Source organism: Nomascus leucogenys, chromosome 8, assembly GCF_006542625.1.
Source record: "Nomascus leucogenys isolate Asia chromosome 8, Asia_NLE_v1, whole genome shotgun sequence".
Lineage (NCBI taxonomy): Eukaryota > Metazoa > Chordata > Mammalia > Primates > Hylobatidae > Nomascus > Nomascus leucogenys.
Window position 1 is genome coordinate 102,821,147 of NC_044388.1, and position 24,732 is coordinate 102,845,878.

The window sequence follows — 24,732 nt, forward strand, 5'->3', positions numbered from 1 at the left end:
GAGCTTAGTCATGGTGGCTGCTTGCTAGTGCCTACAGAATAGACAAATCATAGAGTGAAAGTTTCAGCCCTTTCAGAAGGAACTGAGTCACTACATGGGGTTTGGCACAGAACAAGTAGCTAAGTATTTGTTGGACGGATGGAGGCATGGATGTTTGTATGCATAGCTGGTGGAGAGGGTGGATGTAGCTAAGTATTTGCGAGCCGGATGGAGGCATGGATGTTCGTATGGGTAGCTGGTTGAGAGGTTGGATAGATGGGGGATGGGTAATATATGGGTGGTGGATGGGTGGTTAAGTGGAAGGATGGATGCATGCACATGTGGATATTTGTATGGGTGGATAGATGGTTGAAGGGGTGGGGGGATGGGGGACAGGTGGATAGATGGGTAGGCAGATGGACGGATGAGTGAATGCATGGGTGGATGGATGCATGGATGGATGGGTGGATAAATGGATGATTTTATGAGAACAAGAGAGGTACGACCTATCCTCCTTAGCCCAACATGCAAGGTGTCCAGCCTGACCTTTCTTTCTCGCCCACACTCCAGCCTGACCCACTGTGTCCAACCTGACCCACTATCTTCCTAACCCTGAAAATGGCCTCCATTTCCTTCATGCCATTGCTGTTTTTCAACTTCTCCCTCCTAGAATGGGCTCTCTGCTTTTCCACCTCTACACAGAGCCTGACTCTGGCCTCAGATACACACATTCCCATCCCAGCCCCAACACTTCCCCCATTGGAATCCTCTGAACTCTGAAGTCTCCAGAAAGTCCTTCCTGTCCCACCACTCTGCCCTCCACCTGGCTGAGTTTGAATGTCTTCAGACTGCCATGGAGCCCCCACCCCTTCCGGGGCTCCTGGCTCTGGGCCTGGCCTATTCTGGCTATGCAGGGCCCCGGAGAGAAATCCAAAGGCCTCTGCCTCCCATGGCCCGGGGTTTCTCACCTTCCACGTGCGTTGTCAGCCCTCTGGACTGTGGGCGCCATCATCCCCCCATAACCCCGGTGCCCCCAGCCCAGGCCAGAGGCCCAGCAGCTCCGTGCCGATGAAGCAAGTGCGGAGTTGTTTTGGGAGGTGGCCAGGGCAGATGAGGTTAAAGCAGGAAAGGGCTTCAAGAACAGGGAGGTCCAGGAAGCCAAGCACAGGGACCGGGAGGATGAGCAGGAGCTGGGAGGCCCCGTGTGCCAGGCTCAAACCCCAGCTCAGACACTAAGCAGCTGTGTACCCTCTCCAAGCAGCACTTTCCTCTCTAGCAAAGAGAGTGATGATGCCTACCTCACAGGGGTCTTATAGAGGAGGAGCCCACGGGCAAATAAAGCCCAGAGCCTGCTATGTGGGAAACAGTCAATACATCTTAGTAAGCCATAATAACGATAATAATAAATGTTGGATTTGGCAACCAGGAGCTGGTGACCTCAGTGAGAATGGGGGAAGGTACCTGGGACTAGCTCAAACGGTTTGATGAGCAAGTGGGAGAAGGTTCCTACTGCAGACCAGGAGAGGGCCTGGCTCATAGTAGGTGCTGGGTAAACGTTAGATGAATGGGTGAATCACCAAATCATCAAATGTATTGAATTCACTAGTCAATGGGCAGAAAGAAGGGGGAAGAGGGTGAACTCAAAGGTCGTGAAATAGTACAGGTAAAGCCCTTTGCACAGTGCCTGGCACATCATAGCTCACAGCCTCCCTGATGCCCGGTTGGTCCAGGACTTCCTGCGGCTCTTCTAGCCTGGACTAGAGTCCCAAGTTCAGCCAGAAACGATGCAGGGAAGGATGGTCAGAGGGATGTGATGCTCCACCTCCTGCCTGCACCTGACCTGTCTCACCGATGGCAGGAGGGCTCCTGCCTGTCACCAGGGAAGGTCTGGTCCCCACAGAAGCCTCAATATCCCCACCACCCATCGGAAGTCAGAGCCCCAAAGGTGGGAAACCAGTTGTCAGGTGCCAAGCCACATGGACACGGCTGCCCACCCTGTAGCAGTGTGTTTGTGTAAGTGTATCTGTGTGATTGTATCTCTGGGTGTGTCTCCATCCTGGCAGCCCCCACACAGCATCTCCAGTCTGCGCCTTTCCCCCAACTCCAGCCTCACACAAGCAGCTGCCCCTGGACCTATCTATCCCCATGGCTGCCTAGGAGGCAGCTCAGACCTAACACATCCAGGGCTGCCCTCCCCATTCTTCCCCTGCCTCCCCACAGACGCCATGTCCTCTAGTGGCAACTCTGTCATTCCGGATGCTCAGCCAGGAGATCTGGGACTCATCCCCGATGTCATCCTTTCTCTCGCGTCCTCTCGGGCCCCTGTCTGCCTTCACAAGGCTTCCCCTGCCCTCCTGACGCTGAGCAGACACCTTCACTGTGCTAACTTCCCAAAGCCACTCCCTGCTCCTCCCTCTAACCCAGTGCCCCCCTACAGGTGCCTAAGGAACCTGGTTAAAATGCCAATCAGAGACAGACACAGTGGCTCACGCCTGTAATCCCAACACTTTGGGAGGCTGAGGTGGGTGGATGATTTGAGGTTAGGAGTTCGTGACCAGCCTGGCCAACATAGTGAAACCCTTCCTGTACTGAAAATACAAAAATTAGCCGAGTGTGGTGGCAGGTGCCTGTAATCCCAGCTACTTGGGAGGCTGAGGCAGGAGAATCACTTGAACCCGGGAGGCAGAGGTTGCAGTGAGCCAAGATCACGCCACTGCACTCCAGCCTGGGCGACAGAGTGAGACTCCGTCTCAAAAAAATAAAATAAAATAAAATGCCAATCAGATAGCCCCCCCCCACCCTTCCCAGGGTCCCTATCTCGTGTGATCTGTCCCCTTTGCCCCCCAGCTCTACCTGCACCTTGTCCCCATCACTCATCTGCTCCAGCCACATCCCAGATACTTGCAGATACTTGGTCCCCAGGGCCTTTTTTTTTTTTTTTTTGGACAGAGATGGGCTTTAGCCATTTTGCCGAGGCTGGTCTCAAACTCCTGGGCTCAAGCAATCTACAAGCCTCGGCCTTCCTAAGTGCTGGGATTACAGGGGTCAGCCACAGAGCCCAGCCTCCCCAGGGCCTTTGCAGTGGCTGCTCCCTCTGCAAGGAGCCACTTCCCCTGATATTGTAGATACCATCTCCCAGGTGTCTGCTGGAATGTGTGTCTCATTCATGCCTCTGGCCCTTCTAAAGCTGCAGCCCCATCTCTCTTCCCTGTCTTCACTCTTCTTTGCCTTGTAGTCACCATTCGTCATACTGTGTATGAAATGGATTTATCTACGTGTTAAAATAGATCAGTGTTACTGTCCTTCCGCCTATGAGAATGTCCTCCACCGGTAAGAAGGAACTGGGGGTGGGGGCATTGGGAGGGGCTGTCTCTCTTCTCACTGCTCTAGCCCCGCCTCCAGACAGCGCCGGCCCGCACATAGTAGACGCTAAAGAAATATTTGTGGGGCCGTGTGCGGTGGCTCATGCCTGTAATCCCAACGTTTTGAGAGCCCGAGGTGGGGGGAATCACAAGGTCAGGAGATCGAGACCAGCCTGGCCAACATGGTGAAACCCCGTATCTACTAAAAATACAAATATTAGCCGGGCGCGGTGGCGCCTGCCTGTAGTCCCAGCTACTCGGGAGGGTGAGGTAGGAGAATCGCTTGAACCCGGGAGGCAGAGGTTGCAAGGAGCCGAGATCGCGCCACTGCACTCCAGCCTGGGTGACAGAGCGGCACTCTGTCTCAAAAAAGAAAAGAAAAGAAATATTTGTGGAATCGCCAAATGTGCATGTGGGCCTCCCTGGCCAGGCTGGCCTGGGATGGCTCCCCGGGCTCCCGGCTGTGCCCGTCCCTCCCTGTCCCTGGCCCGTGACCTCCAGCCCCGGCTGGGGGCTCCCGACAGCGCCCTTGGCGCGGATCAAAGGGCCGAGGGGCCGGCGGCCCCGCACAGCTGTGTCGGCGCCCGGGCCGCAGGAAGCGCAGGGGCAGCCCTCGCTGCAGGCCCGGCCCCAACGCGGCGAGGAGGCCTGGGGAGGCCAGGAGGCTGGGAGAGGCCCCGCGAGGCCCGCAGAGCGCGCCCGTCTCGCCGCGCATTCCAGCCGCGTGATTGACGCGCGTACCCGGGCCCCCGCCCGCGGCTCCCGCCGCCGCCCGCCCGGCCCGTGGCCGCCGCATCAAAGCAGATGTTTGCAGCTGGTTTGAGTTGGATCCCCATCAACAGGCCCTTTTTTGTCTCAAAATAAAAAACAGCTACGCCCGGAATGATAAGGACGCGGCAGGCACGTGGGGGAGATGTCAGCGAGTCCGGCAGGGAGGAGGCCGGGCGGCTCCCTCTCTAAGTGACAGGCTGACTCTAGCAGCAGCAGCCGTGACCCCCAGAGTGTCTAGGGTCCTGTCGCCTAGCTCCTGTGAACTGCAGCTCATCCTTCAGCCGGCATCATCAGAGCCCAGTCCCGCCCGCAATCATAACCTCAGCCACCACACTGAGCGCTTACCGTCCGACATGCTCTACAGCCTGCCATCCTGGACACCTCGCCACCAGCCTAGGAAGGAGGTGTGACACAGGGAGGTCAATACATTATGATGATTACCCATAAGGTGGGAATTGGGATCGCCAGCTTTCAAATGGGAAAACCAGTTCAGAGAGCCGAGGGGGCTTGTCCCAAGTCAGGCAGCTAGGAAGTGGCAGAGCCCGGATTCAAATCCATTCCTTCTGCCCCAGAACCAGGTTCTTAGGTATGAGTTATGTCACCTTTTCCAGGAAGTCCCCAGATAGACTCTTGGTGCTTTCTGTGCCTCTCTGCTTGCCCAGCATGCCCCAGTACCCCATCCAAGCATGTGTCCTACGGGATGAGATTCTAACTCCATGCCCGGAGTCCATGAGCCCAGCCCAGAGTCAGCCTCCATGGGTGTTTGCTGGGTGAATGTGAGAGGGTGTAGCCGGTGGGAACAGAAGGGCTGCAGTTGCAGGGGCCAAACCTCGTGGTCCCCATGGAGGGAGGAGGATATTTCCAGCAGTGATTGCTGCAGGGGCCGTGGGCTTGGGCATGGAGAGGCCCTAAAGGAAACCAGCCTAGAATCTGCCTGGTCCCCAGTGTGGGGCATACCTATAAAGGGACAGACAGACAGACAGGGAGAGCACAGACCCAACAGTGCAATTACGGGGCTTCAGACAAAAAATGGGAGGTGGTGAAGAGAAAGTTCCAGAGACTTAGACTGGGGAGGAGAAGAGAGCACACACCTATTAAGATCCCTCCTGTGCCAGACGCTGGGCCACGCCTTCCCACAAGGGTTAAAATCACCAGATTCTCAATTACCCAGGGAGGGACAGGTCAAACCCCCATTTGACAGAACGGGAATCTGAGGCTTGGAGAAGGGATGTGAATCACCCAAGGCTGTGCAGCTGGTGATGGAGATGTAGGAGCCACACCTGAAGATGGAGTGGGAGCTGACAGAGCTCTTGAGTGAGCAGGGGAAGGAAGGGACACAGGACAGAGGGACTGATTGGCTCCCCTTGAGTCAGATGTCCAGGCCTGGTCCAATCACTTACAGTCACAAGAGTCACTTAGTACAAACATGGTGCCCCCGGGGTCTTTCCCTTGGTACAGGGGATGAGGGTGCTTTTGGGGTGGGGGACTCCCAGCCCTGCAGGAGGCATGCGTGGAACTCCACTGATACAAATTTAACAAACCGGACCCAAGTTGTGTCATTGTGAAGGGGCTGGGGGCAGAAGGGCAAGTTCACTTACCTTGTTACCTGGTGGCGGTTTCAGACCCCTAGGAGCAGAATACCTGGTGTTTTCTTGTGCTACCTGGCTGCCCATTTCGTTTCACACAAGGTTGTTCATTCATTTGACAAACACTAACCACCTCCTCCATGCCAGTAAATTAGACCCAGTGTCTGATTTCTAGGTTGGTAGAGACTTCAGACGCACAAATAACTAGAGAGTGGTTGGGATTCTGGGTATCAGGGAAGGCTTCACAGAGGAGGTGACACTTGAATTGGGTCTTCAAGGATGAAGAGGAGTTTAGCAAGAAGCAAAGGAAGGGGGCAGAGAAGCCAGGCCTTGGAAGCAGATGGAATTTTAAGCACTGAGGCAAGAAGGGACTTGCTATGTTCAGGGAGTAGTGAGAAGCCTGGCCGCGAGAGCTGGGTGTCACAGGGTGGGTGGGGCCTTGAGTGCCACAGCGAGGTCTCTGGGCTTATCCTGACATTTTGGGGTGCTCTTGGACATTCAGAAATGAAGAGGGTTTGTAATCTAACTTGAGGAGGAGGCAAGACCAAACTTTGGGTGTCTCTCTCCTAACCTTCTGCTTTCTCTCTGAAGTGGACAAAGGCTGGGAGTTGCCCTAGGCTGTGGCAGAGGGGCTGGACAGGGTTGCCTTGAGGAGTGGAAGAGGCCCACTGAGAGTAGAGAGACCTGAGTGGAGTGTGAAGCGTGAATTGTTCTGAGAACCCAAGGAAGAGCCACATAAACTGTAAAGGGCAGTGACGGGATGTGGGAATGGCACCCTCCGAGGCGGGTAGGAGATCTTGACTCAGCAAGGGTGGTAAGCAGGAAGTCCAGAAGTCCTGGAGAGTTGATAACAGTGATCACGATCGCCGTTTATTGAGCCCAGCCCTGTAAGGCAGCCTCTGTCATCATCCCCATTGGACAGATGGAGACAGAGGCTCAAGAGAAGGGACTTGTGCAAGATTCCAGTGCTAGGAAGTGATAGAGCTGGGATTCCAAGCCCAGTGCATGCTGTCTGGACCCTAAGATCTGGGCATGAAGACCTGTTTGGAGAAGGTGGAGTGCTCCCAGGACATTAGGAAGCCAGTGTTACTGGAGGTGAAAGAATCAGCCATACCCTGTGTGTCTCTGCAGCTGCCAGTGATTTAAGTCGAGACCATCCTGGCTAACATGGTGAAACCCCTCTACTAAAAAATACAAAAAATTAGCCGGGCGTGGTGGCGGGCGCCTGTGGTCCCAGCTACTCAGGAGGCTGAGGCAGGAGAACAGCATGAACCTGGGAGGCGGAGCTTGCAGTGAGCCGAGATTGTACCACTGCACTCCAGCCTGGGCGACAGAGTGAGACTCCGTCTCAAAAAAAAAAGGAAATTAATCAGATTAGTAATCCATGTTCAAATGCTCCTGAAAAAATTGGCTTTCAGAGTTTTGTTTATTAGCCTTATGAGTTTAATAAATTGAGCATTAAACAAATAAACCCATAAAAACTCAGAGGATATGGAGATACCTTCTCACAGCCTGGGACTCTTCAAAGGAGGGCCATCCCCGAAAATGGAATTTCTTACTCCATAATATCAGATGATCTCATGGAGGGGAAAAATGTGTTTGGAGGGGAGGGAGATGTGTATGGCCACCCCCACCTTCTGGAGGCCGGGCTGGTGCTGAGTAATAAGAACTTGAGATGAATCGGGTCTCAAGTCTCAGGAACAGACAGACACGGGCACGGTACCCGGGGCCCAGGGTAAGGGCAGCTTATGAACAAAGGCACACGGAGATGCACAGAGCAGGGTGGGAGTATCTGGAGTATCTGGTGATGCTGCTGTGTGACCTTAAAAGAGTGACTTGGCCTCTGCACCTTTCTGTGCTCATCTGTAAAATGGGAATGGAAACAGCATCTTCCTTTGAGGGTTCTGTGAGGATTGAATGAGGTGATGCAGGTAGCTGATATCTGAGCGTTATTAGTCCTCAATAATGTTCTGAGACTGATAACGGAGCCAGGAGTGCTCTGTCCAGATCAGGCCAAACAAGCTGGAAGGGGTGGCCGGAACCCGGGGTGGTGGTGAGAAGGAGGCACAGTGGGGCCCTGTAAACCCAGTCAGTGTCAGGGAGGCTGCCCCCAGGAATCATGGAGACTCTAGCAAGGGTGAGCAACAAAGGCGTTTTGGGCACACACCGAAGAAAAGAAATGTGGGGTACCTGGAGTACCTTCTTCATGCCAGCGTGGTGCCAAGGGTGCTTTAAATGCATCCAGCCCCTGCCAACAACCCCACGGTCAGGGATGATCATTCCCATTTTTTTTTTTATTTTTTATATATTTTTTGAGACGGAGTCTCTCTCTGTCACCCAGGCCTGGAGTGCAGTGGTGCAGTGTCGGCTCACTGCAACCCCTGCCTCCCGGGTTCAAGCGATTCTCTTGCCTCAGCTTCCGGAGTAGCTAGGATTACAGGCGTGGGCCACCATACCCGGCTAATTTTTTGTATTTTTAGTAAAGACGGGGTTTCACCATGTTGGCCAGGCTGGTTTTGAACTCCTAACCTTAAGTGATCCGCCCGCCTTGGCCTCCCAAAGTGCTGGGATTACAGGTGTGAGCCACCACGCTGGCCTGATCATTCCCATTTTATAGATGAAGAATTTGAGGCTCAGAGAGGTCAAATTCCTTGCCTAAAGCTGCACAGCGAGGAAGTTATGGAGGTTGTGCCCGCCACCGCTGCTGCTTTACACTGACAACTCACTACAGCTTCATGCTGAGATGCAGGCAATGTTGTCCAGCCCATTGTATAGATAAGTGAGCTGAGGCTCGAGAAGACAGATTACTTGCCTGGTCACCAGCTAGCAAGTGGTGGGACAAGGCGTGGAACTCAAGTCCATGTGATTCCAATGCCACCTGTCTGTGGCTGGGCCTGCTTCTCAGTGGCTGGCTCGATAGTCCTCCGTGGTGGGAGGCACGAAGAGAGGGGGAATGGGGGCTCACAGAGAAGAGGGGACCCCGCTGGTATCCCCAACCCCTCCCACACACGCCATTAGTCGCTCTTACCCCAGCATAGTAGACAAAGGCAGCCCCATAATTGGGAGTGAGTATTTCATGCATTCCCCCCCGATGTTTTATTGGGTGGAGAGATGCTTGGAGACCAAATGGATGGCGCATTCTGTTTATAAAGTGCGTGCAGTTTGTTTTATTTCCCGAGTTTTTGCAATCTAGATAACAGATGATGCCCTGAGTGGCTGGCGCTGCCTCCGTAATGGCGGTACCGAGCCTTTGGAGAAGTATTAATAATAGATTGTGTTGATGAGTTTGGAGAAAGTAGCAATCGACCCCCTGCTGCCAAGGCATTAGCACGGCTGTTCTGAACACAGCCAGCACTGTTGGTTTGACTGCAAATGCAGGTCACCTGCCCTGCTGCCCCCTCCCCAGCCTAAGAAGATTTCCTCTCCGGGAGTCACCCAAGGTGTGCTGACCCTGGCCTGGGACCCTGAGACCCTGAGACCCTGGCCCTCCCACGCTAGCAGCGACATGGCCAGTGTCTGTCCACTCAGAGGCCACAGAGGTCAGGCTGCAGACCTTACTGTGGCCACTAGGTCAGGTGGAGTGTGGGGAGGGGACAGAGGGGCAGTGGGGGTTGGGGGAGGACCACCCTCCATGTCAGAGCACCGGGTTCTACAAACCCAGGCTCCTTCCTCAGCCCCTCGTTAGAGCTAGACAGCCAGCCAGATTCCTAGGGCCTCTGCCTAAAGCTGTCACTGACAGTTGGGTAGGTTGTGCCCTGAACAAGGGGATTCAGCCAGAGGGCCAAATTAGAGCCAAAATCCAGCCCACATTCCCCTTGCAGAGCCATGCCCTGCAGGCTGGAGGGGTCCAGCATGCCCAGAGCAGAGCCTGGCCTCAGCCTTAGCTCACCCCAGGCCTTTACTCACCTACTCTGTAAACACTCACGGAGGCCCCCTTGAGGATCAGATGGGGCCAGGTCCTGTCTCATGGAACCCCGGTAGAGGTGGTAGAGTTGGGCACCAACAGGGACATGCATTGTCATTCTGCTGTGATACCCGTGTCCTGAGTTACATGCTCAGCATCCTCGAATCTTGACAACAGCCTTCAGGAAGGGCTTGACATCTCCATTTTACAGGAGTAAACGGAGGCTGGGGGAAGCTCAGGGGAGCACAGAGGAGGCCACCTCCCCCAGACTGGGGCATCAGTGGAGGCTTCCCAGAGGAGGTGGCATTGGAGTTGGGCATTGCAGGATGAGTAGGAGCCTGCTGGGTAGAATAGAGTTGGGTGGCAGGGGTTGCTGGGGGTGCCCCCTGCTGAGTGCTCTGGCCAGTGCCCAGGCAGCGTGCAGAGCTCAAAGCGGCCCTGCCCACTTCGCCCTACCAGCTCGCCGTGGGCGGTTCTGACGGCAGCTCCAGGAAGGGAGGCAGGCGAGTGCCTCCCATTTATGGCCATTTCTGTTCCAGAGCCGATTAGTAGAGAATTGCAGCTGTAATCTGTGCCCGTGATGGCGGGCCATAAAGAGGGATGGGATGTGCACAGCGCTCCCAAGGTGGCGCCCGCAGACATGGCCCGGGGACGCCGGGAATGAAAAATGGTTTTAATTCCCTCCCAGCAGCAATAATTTGATTCTTCATAAATTTTTCCATCAAAGTGTTGTTGAGCTGAGTTCCCACAGAGCAGGACACGTGACAGGGTGGAGGAGTGTCGGGAGGAGCGGTCAGCAGACACAGCAGAGGAGGGGCCGTGCTGCCCAGCTCTCCTGCTAGTGCTGGCCAGGGCCTGGAGACCACCCCCTCCCCCGGCCCTCATTTGTCTGCAGAGATGATGGGAGATGGGAGATGGAACCACGTTGTCATGTGGAAGCTGGATTAGGCCTAGCCTGGGAGTTGCCTCCAGCATTTACTACCCATGCGACCCTGAGCAAGCGACTCTGCCTCTTAGCACCTCAATTTCCTCATCTCTAAAATGGGGTTAATGTTCGTTCTCTTCTTGCAGGGTTGTTGCAAGGATTAAATGCATCTCTGCACATAAGATGCTTAGAGCAGGGCTGGCACTCTATACGTGCTCAGTGAATACCTGTTCATGATGGAGATGCATAAGCTGAGACGGAGGGATGGGAAGGTGTTAGCCAAGCCAAAGGACAGAGAAAGATGTGTCGAAAGGCTGCCATGATAGTGCTCTGGAGAAACTGCAGGCTGTTCTTTGGGGCTGCAGCCTGGGGAAGCAGAGGGTAGAGAAGGAAGAGGCGGGATCATGAAGGGCCTTGAGTGCCAGCCTCAGGAGCTCGGATGGTCTCCTAAGGGCACTAGGGAGCCATGGAAGAGTCTGGAGCAGGGAAGCAGCTTGATCCGATTTGTATTTTAGAAAGATCTCCCTGGCTTCTGTGTATGTGACGGCTCCTGTGTGGGCTGGGGTTTGAAGGATTGAAGGGGCCAGGAGTCCAGAGAGGGGACCAGGCAGTTGCTCGGGCAGGAGAGGAGAGGCCCAGGCTGGGCAGTGGATTGGGCAGGGCTGGGAATTGCTTGGATGTGTTGGTGAGGGAGGATCAGAGGAGAGGCAGACCAGGGAGCTGAGGGAGAAAGGATCCTTTCCAGACAGGGGCTGACCTGGCCCCCAGGGAAAGTTTGAGTGGACCCTGCACACTGCCCTCTAGTGGCCACCATGTCTCTGAGCTGGAAGGGCCCTGAGCTGCCATGCCCGGGACAGGTGACTCTAGGCAGGATGCCAGCGCCCACCCCAGGGCCACTGGGGGCCTGTAGGCAGAAGAATAGGGCTGCAGGCCCCTTCTGCTGTCTGGCCCGGTGCCCGAGGAGGGCCTTTGCCTCCCATCTGGGCCTGAGGGTCAGGGTGGCAAGAGGGAGAGACCCTCGGCGGGAGTGGCCTCTGGGAGGGACTTCTGAGCACAGCCAACATGCCCGCTTTGTGCATCCGCAGGCTCTTTGCGGCCAAGTGCAGCGGCTGCATGGAGAAGATCGCCCCCACCGAGTTCGTGATGCGGGCACTGGAGTGCGTGTACCACCTGGGCTGCTTCTGCTGCTGCGTGTGTGAGCGGCAGCTACGCAAGGGCGACGAGTTCGTGCTCAAGGAGGGCCAGCTGCTGTGCAAGGGTGACTACGAGAAGGAGAAGGACCTGCTCAGCTCCGTGAGCCCCGATGAGTCCGACTCCGGTGAGGCCTGGCCTGAGCTGGGGGCAGGCCTCAGGGACGGGGGTTGCTGGGGTGTCCTGGAGGGGAGTCCCGGCTGGAGAAGCCACCTTCTGCTTCCAGGACCTGAGCTGCACACAGATGGTACATACATATCCAGATGCACACGCGCACTGACGTGTCCACCTGTGTGCACATGACACGAACATGCATCCCCCAGGCACACTACCCCTGAGACCTACACATCCATACATATAAACATATGTGTGATCACATGTGTACACACAAGCACATAAAATGCATGCAGGAATACCCCTACCCTGAGTATGGATACATGTACATGTATGTGGAGATATGTGTTCACAAAGCCGGGAATGCAAAAGCCACACCCAGGTACACACAAGTGTACACACTTAAGCATACACACACATAACACAGCACACTTGTGCACTAAACACCGATCCACATGGCTGCACATATATGTTTGTCCACATGCTCACATGTACTGCGGATTGTGCTTGTGTGCACACACACACACCTCTTGTTCTCTGGCCCACCCCCCTTACCCTCTCTGCCTTGATGGCCCCCCGCCAACCTGCAGCCCAGTTCCACAGGGGTCTTCACCAGCACCTGGTCCACAGTCTGGGGATGCCTGAGAGGCAGGGATCTGATGTGCCCTCCCCTTCTCAGCCCCCTGGAACCTTCAGCAGTGAGAAGCAAACAGCCTCGAGCCAGCCTCTGTTTCCCAGCTGACGGGAGGGGGCTGGGCCCTCTATGCTGGAGGGAAAGACCCCATTTCCCACGGTGAAGGACCCTCCCTACTCTGCTCTAGCCCCCAAAAGGACGAGGCCAGTTTGAAGCCCTTCTGGCGGACAGGGCAAGCCCAGCCAGGAGTGAGCCTTAAGGAGGGAAAACCCAGGAGGTGGCTTTGGTCCTTGTTCTTCCTGGGAACAGTAGGGAAGGACTGGAGCAGTAGGCATGGAGAGGAGGTGTCCCGGTCTGCCAGGCCCCATGGGTAACCTGAAGCCCTCCGGCAACAGGATCTGCCACATGGGAAGGGTTTTCCATGGCCAGGGCCTGTGTGGAGGCAGTGAGCCCGCCACCATCTGTCCCTACCCATCCCTGGGCAGGGCACCGCTGCAGCCAGCTCCATGGCTGCCGGCTGCCTGGACTCCTGAGGAAGAGCAGAGGCTGCCCAGCCCCAGCAGTGGGGGCCTCAGTGGGAGGAGACCACCCGCCTCACATTCCAATAACAGGACTGAAGAAAGGAGACCAGCCCGGGGGGCAGCGGGAGGCCCAGTGGTGGCTGGGGAGTGTTGGTCATCCATCTGGGGCTGCTGGCATTTCTGAGACCCAAACCTGGGGCGGGGAAGTGCCGTGTGTGCATGGTGGGTGTGGCTGTAGCACTGGGTGAATGCACATGCTTCTGCACGCTGTGTGTGTCTGTCTAGATGCATGCATGCCTGTACGTTCCTGCCCGTGAGCATGGGCCCATGTGTGCGAATACGCCTGTGAGTTCCATGCGCGAGGGCCTTTGTGGGCCCGTGTGTATGTGGCAGCAGGTGAGTGTGCATCTTACGAGTGTGTGCGTGCATACGCTGTGGTCAGAAGCACTCTTGTGTGAATATCTGCGGCGTGTGTCTTTGCTTGCACACTTTCGTGTATGTCCACACAGCCATGTGCACAACCGTGTGTGCACCTGTGTGCCTGTTCCCCGAGTGGGCCTGCCTTCCTGAATGTGTGTGCAGCCACATGTACGTGTGTGCACACCTGTGCTGTGGTTGTCCGAGGCGCACCTGTGTGAGTTCCTGTGCAGGTGTGCCTGCGGCCCAGGATGAGGAGGTGAGGCATGTGTGCTGGGGAAGGGACTCTCAGGGTACAGCAGGCAGGAGACGAGGGCCCAGATAAGGCAGGGCCTGTGGGCCAGGGGAGGGAAGGAGACCTTATCCTGGGGCACTGGGGAGCCACGGCAGGTGTCAACAGAGGGGACAGGCTCCTGTCGGGCAGCAGGTTGCCTAAGGGGACAAGGCTGAGGCCTGGGCTGCCCCGCCCCTTCCTCACAGGCCGGGTTGTGTCCCCCACAGTGAAGAGCGAGGATGAAGATGGGGACATGAAGCCGGCCAAGGGGCAGGGCAGCCAGAGCAAAGGCAGCGGGGATGACGGGAAGGACCCGCGGAGGCCCAAGCGACCCCGGACCATCCTCACCACGCAGCAGCGAAGAGCCTTCAAGGCCTCCTTTGAGGTCTCGTCCAAGCCTTGCCGAAAGGTGAGGGGCGGCCGCGGGGCGGGGCTGAGGCTGATGCCTGCACACCCACTGCCTTTCTGGAGACCACCCCCTGCTCCTGCTGGGGGTAGGGACACCCCTCCATCCTCCGTCTCTGCACATCCCATCATACCCCTAAACCCACCGTCTCCCAGTTGCTGCCCCTGGAGGGCCTGACCTGTTCCCCTCTCTCTGGACCAGGTCCGAGAGACACTGGCAGCGGAGACGGGCCTCAGTGTGCGCGTGGTCCAGGTCTGGTTTCAGAACCAAAGAGCAAAGGTAAGAGGCCACCCCCCACCCCCACTGGTCCCGGGTAGGGTGGGACTAGAGGGGACAGCCAGAAGACTATGGTCCAGGGGGCGTGGGGCTGGCTGTGCCTGGGGGCAAGGGGCAGCACCAGCCTGAACTGCGCTCTCCCTGCAGATGAAGAAGCTGGCGCGGCGGCACCAGCAGCAGCAGGAGCAGCAGAACTCCCAGCGGCTGGGCCAGGGTGAGCCGGGGCTGGGGCCGGGGCCGGGGCCGGGGCTGGGCCAGGGTGAGCTGGGGCAGGGGCTGGGGCTGGGTGAGCCTGGGCCAGGGCTGGGACCGCGGCTGCGCCTGTCCCAGGGCTAGGGACAAAGGGGCCTGGGATGTTTCTTTTAACAAAACTTCTGAAAAGCCTTCCACCAAGGCCATCAGATCCCAGGGAACTTCTGCTTTAAAACCACTGAGAAATAGAGAAGCCACGGGGACTAGGGGACCCAGGGAGGAGAGATGGCAGAGTGGCGGCCTGGAGGGTTGGCAGAATTTCTGCAATCAAGATCACACTCACTGCATGCAGACACGGGTCTCAGCCTTCAGCACACCCCATCTCACCCTGTCCTCATAAATCACTGCAAGGAAGGGTATTGCCACGTCCCATTTCACAGATGAGGAAACTGAGGGACTGCCTGGGATCCCTCAGCCAGTAAGGCGCAAAGCTGGACCTCAGCCCCAAGCCTGGAGCTCAAAGCCTGTACCTTTAACAGGATGACACTACCACACTGCTGGAATTCTGCAGACAAAGCTTGTCAGGGCGTGAAGGTCCTGCTGAGTCGGGAGGGACTAGTTTCAGGGGCATGAGTCAGGCCCCCTCATCACTGGGCTTTACCAAAAATCATGTTTCCACATCAGAATCTTGAGCCTGGGCTGGTCTCCTGGGCCTTCAAGGCCATGAGGGAGGAGCAGGGAGTTCCCTGGGACTGCTGAAGTGGGCGGGGGACAGAGCTGCCTGCGCCCCGGTGAGAGGGAGGCTTCTGGGCAGGTGCCAGGGCACCAATGGGCAGATACCAGGGTACGGGGAGCCAGGCCAGTGTCCCAGGCTGGACTCGGCTTCTAAGGACACAGCCTTAGCGCCTGCTGCTTCCTCGCTTCCCCCTCTGCCCCTCCTGGGGCTGCAGTCACTGCCTCTGGTCTCCCAGCCAGGTCCTGGGCTATGTCTCACCCCTCAGTGTTCCCAGCTACTTCCTGGACACAGCCTCCCTGAGAAGGTCCCACAGTCCCCCCAGCTCATCCCAACCCATGCTGTATCCTCCATCCTGCCCACATGCACGTGGCATGCCTGCTCCTCCCCACCCTTCTCTGCAAATGGCACCACCGTCCGCCCTGTCCGAGCCAGGAACCAGGAGTCACCTCTGACCTTCCCCATCCCACGCTGCTGATCCACTGAGGTGCCAAGTTGGGGAGTGAAGTCCTCTCATGTCTCTCGCACCCTCCTAGGAGCTGTCTCTCCCACAGCCACCTTGACAGAGACCCCACCCTTCCTCTGGCTTCCTCACCCACTGGCCCCAGCCTTGGTCTCCTCCTCCAGCCTTTCTCACCCTCGTCTACCAAACCCTCCCGCGGCTCCCAGCGGCCTCGGGGACCCCCACCCAGCTCGGCGCCCCAGGGCTCCCCATGACCTGTGGTCCCTCTCAGCTGGTCTCCCCCACACCGACCTCTCTCCCTGGCTCTTGGCCCCGCGTGCTGCACCCTCACTTACCGCCCCGCAGCCTGGCTTGCCTCCCCTGCTCCGGCCTGGCGAGCCCCTGCTAGTTCTTTAAGTCACATCGGGGTGGGGGCTCTTTCTTCCAGGAAGTCTTCCCGGGGCCTTTTTGGCCTGGGTCTGGGACCTTGGCGCTCCCAGATGCAGGGCAGAATCACTATTGCCTGTGTGGGGTCTGCCTCCTCCCTGGATCCCCTGGAGGGGCGGGGTAGTGGGAGGAAAGAAGATGGGGAGGGGAGGACTCTGGCTTTTGGTAAGCTGAGTCTGGAGGAGGAGCTGGAGTGTGCACCTGGGGAAGGGGCTGGGGAGTCAGTGTCTGGACAGCTTCAGCCAGAGTGGGGTGCCTGGGGAGTCCCAAGGAGGTCGGAAGGGGAGGCTGCTGGGGTGTAGCTGGGAAGGCGTGGGCTAGGCCAGTGGGTGAAGGCTCACTGTGCCCCCAGAGGTCCTGTCCAGCCGCATGGAGGGCATGATGGCCTCCTACACGCCGCTGGCCCCACCGCAGCAGCAGATCGTCGCCATGGAACAGAGCCCCTACGGCAGCAGCGACCCCTTCCAGCAGGGCCTCACGCCGCCCCAAATGCCAGGTGACCACATGAACCCCTATGGTAAGCCGCCCTACCCCCGCCCGCCCGCCCCAGCACAGCCCCTGCCCCCCTGCCAGGCCAGGCAGGCCTGGGGCCAGGACAGCCACCTGCTGCCCTAGGGCTCAGGCAGCATGGCCAGCACAGCCCTCCTGCCTCCTGCTAACAGGAAGGGCCCCAGCCCTTCTTGGCCGGCACTAGCCAGCAGGCCAGCCTGTCTCTCCCTGGCCTCCAGTCACACAGCCTACAGGGCAAACAGGGCCCCCAGGAGCCCCAGCCTGTACCCGGGTCCTGACACCCCTTCTGCCCCCCAGGGAACGACTCCATCTTCCACGACATCGACAGCGATACCTCCTTAACCAGCCTCAGCGACTGCTTCCTCGGCTCCTCAGACGTGGGCTCCCTGCAGGCCCGTGTGGGGAACCCCATCGACCGGCTCTACTCCATGCAGAGTTCCTACTTCGCCTCCTGAGAGCCAGCCGGGCGCACGGACGCTTGGGCAGGGGCCTGGGGGGGACCGCCAGCCTCTGCGGCCAGCCTGGCCACCCCTGCCCTGCTCTCCGCACAGACTACAGACAGCCATACGGTGCCCTCCCCTCGGCCGGCTGGGCCTGACCACTGTGCCCGTTGGGTACAGCCAGACCGGTAGATGGGCACAGCCTGGGCAGGGGCTGTGTCCTGCCCACAGAGACCTTGTCATCCCCAGGGACCCAGAGCTCTCGGACGGCCACTCGCCTCCCAGCCCCACCTCGGCCTCCATCGCCTCCTCCCCATCTCTTTTTTGGGAAGCTTAAATTCTCTCTATTTTTTTAAATGTCCTCTCTGTGTCCATGGCCCTCCATGCAAGCCCCAGGACAATGGTGTCATGAGGCGGTGACCTGAGAAGCGTGTGTACCCGTGCCCCAGCAAGGGCAGGGGTGGCCTCTGGGGGCAGGCCCACTGCCTGGAACCGCACCCCCCTCAGCCTAAGTCTGGAGCAGCAGTGGGGAGGGGCCTGAGGGGGAGGCACTGTCAGGAGGCCGGCTCAGAGCCTGAGCCTGGGCAGGCGCAAAGGGACAGAGAGGCACGTGCAGACACATGCACACTCGCAGACAAACCCACGCAAACACACACAGCTGTGTGGGGACACCAGAAGGGACAGGGATGCTCAGCGGGTTTGTCCTGCCTTGTCAGAAAGGGAAAAGGAGGCCAGATAGGGGCAGGGGACCCCCCCACTTCTTAAGAGCGATTGGAGAGGGAGGAAGGGGAGAGGAAGAGGCAAGCTTGAAGCATCGGACCCAGTTGTATCCCAGCCTGGGCCCAGATGGGGGCAGCCTGGGCAGGGAGGGCAGCCCCAGGCCCCACCAACTCTAGAGACAGATGGAGCCCCCAGAACCAGGTAGCATCGGGCCAGACAGCAGAGCCTCCAGTGGTCAGGGACTTCAGAAGCACCTGCTGGGCACCCCATCTGCAATGTGGTCCTCTCCCCAGCCACCTCTGCCTCCCCTCACATACCTCCAGTGGCAAGGAGCTCACTAGGTCAGCAAGCCCAAGGCAGCTATGCCGTCCTGCATCCCAGAGCCAGGCTTCCCCAGCTCTCCCTCTTAGCGGGGAGGGACAGCGGGCCTCCAGCTGTCCCTCTAAAGGTGTGGGGCAGGTATCACTTCACCTTCCCACTGATGTCAGCCAGCCAGAAGTGAGCAGGCACATCACCTCCTGCTGTGGCACCCTTCCTCTGTTAATTTGGCCCAGAAGACAATGATTTGGCCACATGACCTTAGAGATTCACCCTGCCCTGCTGTAACTAAATCCCCGGGCCCCACACACAAGTGACAGCTAAGCCACATCTCTTCTCTTTGTATATGCAGGATGGGGGCACTTACTGTGTTTTTTTTGTTTGTTTTATTTTATTTTTTGAGACGGAGTTTCGCTCTTGTTGCCCAGGCTGGAGTGCAGTGGCGCGATCTCGGCTCACCGCAACCTCCGTCTGCCAGGTTCAAGCGATTCTCCTGCCTCAGCCTCCCTACTAGCTGAGATTACAGGCATGCACCACCACACCCAGCTAATTTTGTATTTTTAGTAGCAACGGGGTTTCTCCATGTTGGTCAGGCTGGTCTCGAACCCCCGAGCTCAGGTGATCTGCCCACCTCGGCCTCCCAAAGTGCTGGAATTACAGGCGTGAGCCACCGCACCCAGCCTGCACTTACTGTTTAGACTGAGTGAGCGACCGTGACCTATTTCCTCTTCCATTCCCTCTTACTCAATTCATTCCAGCCTGTGGAATTTCTCTGCACCCTGATTCAGTGACCACTGCTCTACTCTCTCCCAGCACATCTGCCCAGTGAGGAGTTGGCCCTGGGTGTCTCACCTGAGGTGTGTGGACCAGGGTGGCCTCTCCCTGTTTGACATTGGCCCATTAATCCATCCTCTTTGGGGGACACATTCCAATTGCATTTCCTGCCCCCTTCCCCAAGGGCGATTGCAGAAGATTGTGTCAGGCGCCCTGCTGGAAGCCAGGTGCACTAGATTCATCCCCAGCCCCAGTCTGCTCAGCTCTAACCCTGTCAGAGCAAGGAGGCTGGGCTGCTAGGGCCTGACTGGTGAGCCCACCCTGTCCCCTGGTGATCACTGTGTCCCCTTGTGATCACTATGTCCCCTTGTTCAGGTGCTCACAACCCTGCCTTTAACTCTGAAGTCAAGCCCTAGGCCACCACCCTAAAGTCTGCCTGGTCCAACCTTTGAGCAAGTAAGGATGATGAATGTCTCTTTTCCACCTTTGGGGCCCTCTGCCTGGATCTCTGGAATCCTCTAAGTTCAACCTGTTCTGTGGTTTTGCTCCCCTGTTTGCTGGGGAACTCAGTCCCCCCAGAGTGTCCTGGGCCAACCTCCTCGCCTGACATGAGGCCTCGTGTCACCCATCGGGCCCCAGCAGCCAGCTGGCCCTTCTGCAGCTCTTCTTACAAACAGAGACTCTCCAAGGACCTCAGTTGATGTCCTGGTCCTTCTGCCGCCTCAGCCCACCAGGGTCCATGCCACCATGGGTCCCTTGAGCAGCAGCTGCACTGGCTTCTGGAGAGACAGCCCTCTTTCTCCTTTTGCACATGCACCATCTGAATCGTGCCAGGGACATTCTGGGCAGATTCAGGGGCAGACACCCTATCCCCCAGGAGACCTGGCCCTTCTCTCTGAGACCCGATAAGTTGGAAGGGATGTCAGAAGCGGTTATCTCATCTGCCCCTTATTTTATAGTTGGAAACCCTGAGGCAAGAGAGGGAAAGAGGCCTGTCCAAGGTCCGGGTTAGTGACAGAGCTGAGCTGAGAACAGGGACGTTGTGCCCCATTGTCCCCTGTGGTTTGTGAATGACCTCCAGGTCAGGGGGTCACAACTTGTTCTTAGTAAACTTGCCAGCTGTTGGGGTCACATTTTCCCATTCTGGGGCCTCACAAGCCCCCGAATCCAGCTGGGACCCCATGCCAGGAGCTGGTCTAGGGACAGCACGCTTGTGACCCACAGACTGTTAAAGCCAGAAGGGATCTCAGAGAGCCCCTTATGCTGGAGGCGCCCTGTCAGCCGTGGCTAGGGGCCCTTTGCTCTATGCTGTGCCTTGCTGCCCACAGGCTCCCAGACACCAGCGCCCACTCGGCCCAGCCCCAGACTGGGTGTGGCATGCAGATGAATAAGATGCAGGGCCTGCCTTGCCTGCCTTGAGGGGTCTCTCCTAGAAGGAAAGCCAGACTCTCCAACCCAGCCAGGGAGTCCAGACATGGCAGGGACCCATTTCTCAGATGAGGAGCCTGAGGCTCGGAGAAGGGAGGCGATGTGTTCAGGGCCACCCAGCAGAAGCCTGCAGGGCCGGGCAACCTCCCACTTTATGGGAGGAGCTGCAGCCCTGGCTGGGAGCTGGGCGGGGAGTAGCCAGGACCACCCCTCGCCCCTGTCATGACATGGAACCTTCATCACTAAGGGGGCTAGAGTAGGAAGTGGGAGATAACTGTGTGGTCTCCAGAGCAAAAGAGAATGAGAGGTGGGCAGGGGGAGTTTTGGTAAAAGGCCAAGTTCCGCTTCCCTGCTGGGGAAGTCAAGGCTCAGAAAGAGGAAAGAATTGCCCCAGGTAACACAGAGCAGAGGAGGGACAAGAAGCCAGGCATGGCCCCAGCCAGAGCTTCATCCGCCTACTCCGTGAAGCCGCCCAGGTACTCTGCTATCCTGGGAAACGCACAGAGAGGCCACACACAGACACTGCTCGCAAGGGTCAGACCAAGGTACCAGCACAGCCTGGAAAGAGCTCAGAAAGGGTTGGTGCACGTGGCTGGGCATCTTAGGAGGCTTCCTGAGGGTGGGTAAAGGTGGGAAGGTCCTGGCGCTGCATCAGATGAGCAGGGCCCGGCAGGGACAAGCCTCTTCTCCTTTGGGAAGCCCTGCAACCTCCTAGCAAGAGGCTGCCTCCCCACTCTGCCCCCATCTGAATGCCCTTTTCATGTCGCACGCAGGGAACCTCAGGAAGGAGGATTGCCTGATGCCTGCCTGGCTCCATCCTTGAGCTCTGGGCACCACCTAGGGTGAGGGAGAGCCTGCAGCTCTGGGGCTAAGTCTGCCCTGGGGGGAAAGGGCTTCATGCTCGCACGCACGCGCTCGCTCGCACACACACACTCACACCTGGACGCACACGGAGGCTCGTGGACCCATACTCACAGGCACATGTGGCCTGGGGACTGGGGGAGCAGGAAAGACCCCACCAACATTTGGCCCTTGGAAGGCGCCATTGCCAATGAGCCTCTTTGCTGGTTCCCCCGACCCCACCTGGGGGTCCCATGGGAGCCCAGCCCAGCCAGGTGTGGGGATGGGCCACCGGCCATTCCTGTTTTCCTTGTACAGACAGACTCTCACTGCCCACCTGCCATCCCCAGACACATTTTATTTAATAACTTGTCATTGTTAAATTATTTATTAGCATTTACCACACCACCACCCCCACCCTGCCCTCCACTGTCACCTTCCACCTCTTCCCACAACAGCAGAAAATGGAAACAACAAAAAAAAAAGATGAGACATCAGTATATTTGTAAATAAACTGACCTGTACACGCCTGTGGTGCTTCTCCTTGGTGGGCAGGGCCCGGGTGGAGGAAGGGGCTGGCCTGGGCCTGGGCTGGTCTTGCACGCGACATTAGCAGATTTGTTGATGGCCACCAGGGACAGCAGGTCAGGAGGCGGGAAGGCTTGAGGTCCCTATTCTTGCCCAACCCTCCTGTGATTCTCTTCTCTTCCACCCTTGTCTCATCCCAACCCCGAGCCATCTCCAACCTTAAAAGAAGTGCGTTCACCCCATCTCCATTTCACTCTATCCTGTTCTCCAACACTTTCATTCATTCATTCAATCAACCAGTATTTGTGAAGGCCCCTTAAGTGCCAGCCACCAGGCTGACAACAGGAGATTGGCTATCCCTGCTTCCAGGAGATCAACAGTGTGATACGAGCTCAGTTGAGGTACAAAGAAACCCTGTTGCCTGGGTACCCAACCTCGTCTGGAGGGTGGAGCATCATGGAAGGCTTTCCGGAAGAAGCTACATATTAAGCTGAGATCTGAAGTTACCTGGCATCAGGAGGACTGAGAGTGAGAAGGGGTGTCTGAGAGCATTCCAGGCTTGTCCAAAACCTCAGAGGCAGGCAAAATCTTGTGAATCTCCTAAACTGCAAGAACAGCAAAGTTTGAGGGCAGGGCCAGACCATTCAGGGCCTTGCTGCCAAGTAGGGAATAGAACCGATTAGATCAAGGTGACTGGATGGAAGCAGGGAGGTCAGTTGGGTCACCAGGCGAGAGGTGACGATGGCTTTGACTAGGGTGGCAGTCTCCGGGGCAGATCCCAGAGATATTGGTGAGGGGGGAGTCCAGGCAGCATCTATGTCCCTGGATCACCGAGATGGGGGCACAGGAGGCACAGGGAATGGGGAGATGTGTGGTCTGGGCATGTGAGCTTAGGGTCTCCCAGGCATCCAGGTGGAGACGTCCTGGGCCAGGGCTGGGCCTCAAAGTGACCAGACGGGACGCTGAGCACCCGGGTCTTCAACCAGGTGGCTGGCCACTGAGGCATGGGATGGATGAGTTCCCCAGAGGAGTACGGCATGGGAGGAGGAAGAAGCTGAAGCCAAACCCTGAGGAATCGTGAGGACTTGGGATGGGATGTGGCTGTGGAGTCCCCAGAGATGGTGGCAGGGATGGGGAGTGTGGTGGTGATGGCAGAGACTCGAGGGAATTTGGTTTCCAAGGTGCGTTCCTTGAAACTCTCAGGGTGTATGTGCATGTGTGGACGTGTATGTGTCTATGGAATAGGTCTGTGGGCCGGTTTGCCTGGATATGTCCTGCATGAAGCTGGGGGTCTGCAGGTGTCAGGCCATTGTGCATGGCTGTGTCTCCTGGCGAGGCCGCATGTCTCTGCACCTGGAGACGCGCGTCCGGGATGTGGCAATGTGCTGGTGATGTTTGCATACCCCTCACGGCATCATTGCCTATCTTTGCATGTCTACATCTGGGAGGCCTCTGGGCCTCCTGTCCACAGACCTGACGTCCCAGTGTTCTCTCCCTTCCGCCAGCCCTCTGGTTGCTTCCCGGCCTCCTTTCCCCACACCTGTGGCGGGGACCACCCGAAGGCCACCTCTTATGCCTCTGGATGCCCGCAGGCACCAGCGCCCCCTAGGGGCAGGCCCCGCCTTGCATCCTCTTCTGGGCTGGCCATTCACAGACCGCCCCGGGCAGTTCCAGCTGCGTCCAGAGTCTAATGACTTGGAGGACCTCCGGTTCATGTTCTCCTCTACACTCCAACAACCCCAAGAGGCAGGTCCCCATGTTTCCGAAGGGAAAACCAAGGCTCGGAAGGCGAAAGCGACCAGCCCAATGCAGCAAAGCTAGCAAGGGACAGCCGAACCAGGGTTCGAACCCAGGTGCGGTTGCAAATCCATGGGCTGGCCACCACCCCAGCTGCCTTCCCAAGACCAGACTCTCTGGCCCTGCGATCCAGTCCTCCAGGTCAGGCCCAGGGCCCCAGGAACAAGGAAACTCCTACCTTCAGAGTGCCTCACTGAAGCTCAGAGAAATCAAGTGGCTCAGCCCAGACTGCACAGCACAGAGGCAGGATTAATGGGGCTTTCTGTCCAAGCCACAGGCCGGGCTCATGTGAGGAGCCCTCTAAGCTCCACCCTCGCCCATAATGGGCTGACAGCTCTCTTGCCTACAGCAACCATTTAAAATCCTGTCACTAAAAAATGTGGGGGGAGGGGTGAAGGGGAGGAGCTGTGCTAATCCGTCTCTCCCTTGTCACCTGCCTGTCTTCTTCCCCTAGCCCAGAAGGTAAAGGCATGGGTTGGCAGAGAAAATGTAGGCTGAGTCCCAGGGAATAAGCGGTCACCCTCTGAACCCCCTTTCTGGGAGCAGATTTTTAATTTTGACTCTGTCACCCAGGCTGGAGTGCAGTGGTGCAATCATAGCTCACTCTAAACCTCAGACTCCTGGGCTCAAGCAATCCTCTAACCCAAGCCTCCAGAGTAGCTGGAGCTACAGGCATATGTCACCATACCCAGCTAATTTTTTAAGTTTTTCTGTAGACACGCAGTCTCTGTTGCCTACGCTGGTCCTGAACTCCTGGTCCCAAGCAACCTTCCCGCCTTGACTTCCCAAAGCACTGGGATTACAGGTGCAAGCCGCTGTGCCCAGCCCAGAGGCCAGTGTTAAACAGGATGGACACTAGTGGAATGCCTGCCCCTGCCAGTCTCAGACTTTGGGCCGTTTGGCCCTCACAACAACTCAGAACAGCTCCTAGCCCATTGCACAGATAAGAAAACTGAGGCTTGGAGAGTAACTTGTTCCGGAATGATTCCTCCCAGGAATTTGGGGTTGGAGGTTTAGGCCATGGGTCCTGTGGAGTTGAGAAAGGAGAGATCACAGGCAAGGAACATGACTCTGAGATCACCCTACAAAACTTATCTTCAATGACTCTGAGAGCCCCCAGTCCTGCCTCTGGAACCCCTCACTGCTGCCGGCCCCTGTCACACACCCCAGATTGGAGAAGGTGAGGTATGTGCAGCAGCTATA

The 24,732-nt window shown here is 57.4% G+C and overlaps 1 protein-coding gene across 3 annotated transcripts in view; it reads left to right on the forward strand.

Annotated features, from left to right (window-relative positions):
- LMX1B (LIM homeobox transcription factor 1 beta) overlaps positions 1-21,731 on the forward strand; it is an 86,873-nt gene extending 65,142 nt beyond the window's left edge. The window contains exons 3-8 of one of the 3 annotated variants that reach the window (XM_030816476.1): positions 11,613-11,845; positions 13,906-14,087; positions 14,286-14,363; positions 14,508-14,619; positions 16,527-16,670; positions 16,982-21,731. In XM_030816476.1, coding sequence (XP_030672336.1) covers positions 11,613-11,845; positions 13,906-14,087; positions 14,286-14,363; positions 14,508-14,619; positions 16,527-16,670; positions 16,982-17,139 — 907 coding nt within the window. In that variant the 3' untranslated portion in view covers positions 17,140-21,731. Of the gene's footprint in view, positions 1-11,612; positions 11,846-13,905; positions 14,088-14,285; positions 14,364-14,507; positions 14,620-16,526; positions 16,692-16,981 lie in introns of all 3 variants that reach the window. The other 2 variants (XM_030816477.1, XM_030816478.1) reach the window with 2 other exon arrangements.
- The last annotated feature ends 3,001 nt before the right edge of the window (positions 21,732-24,732 follow it).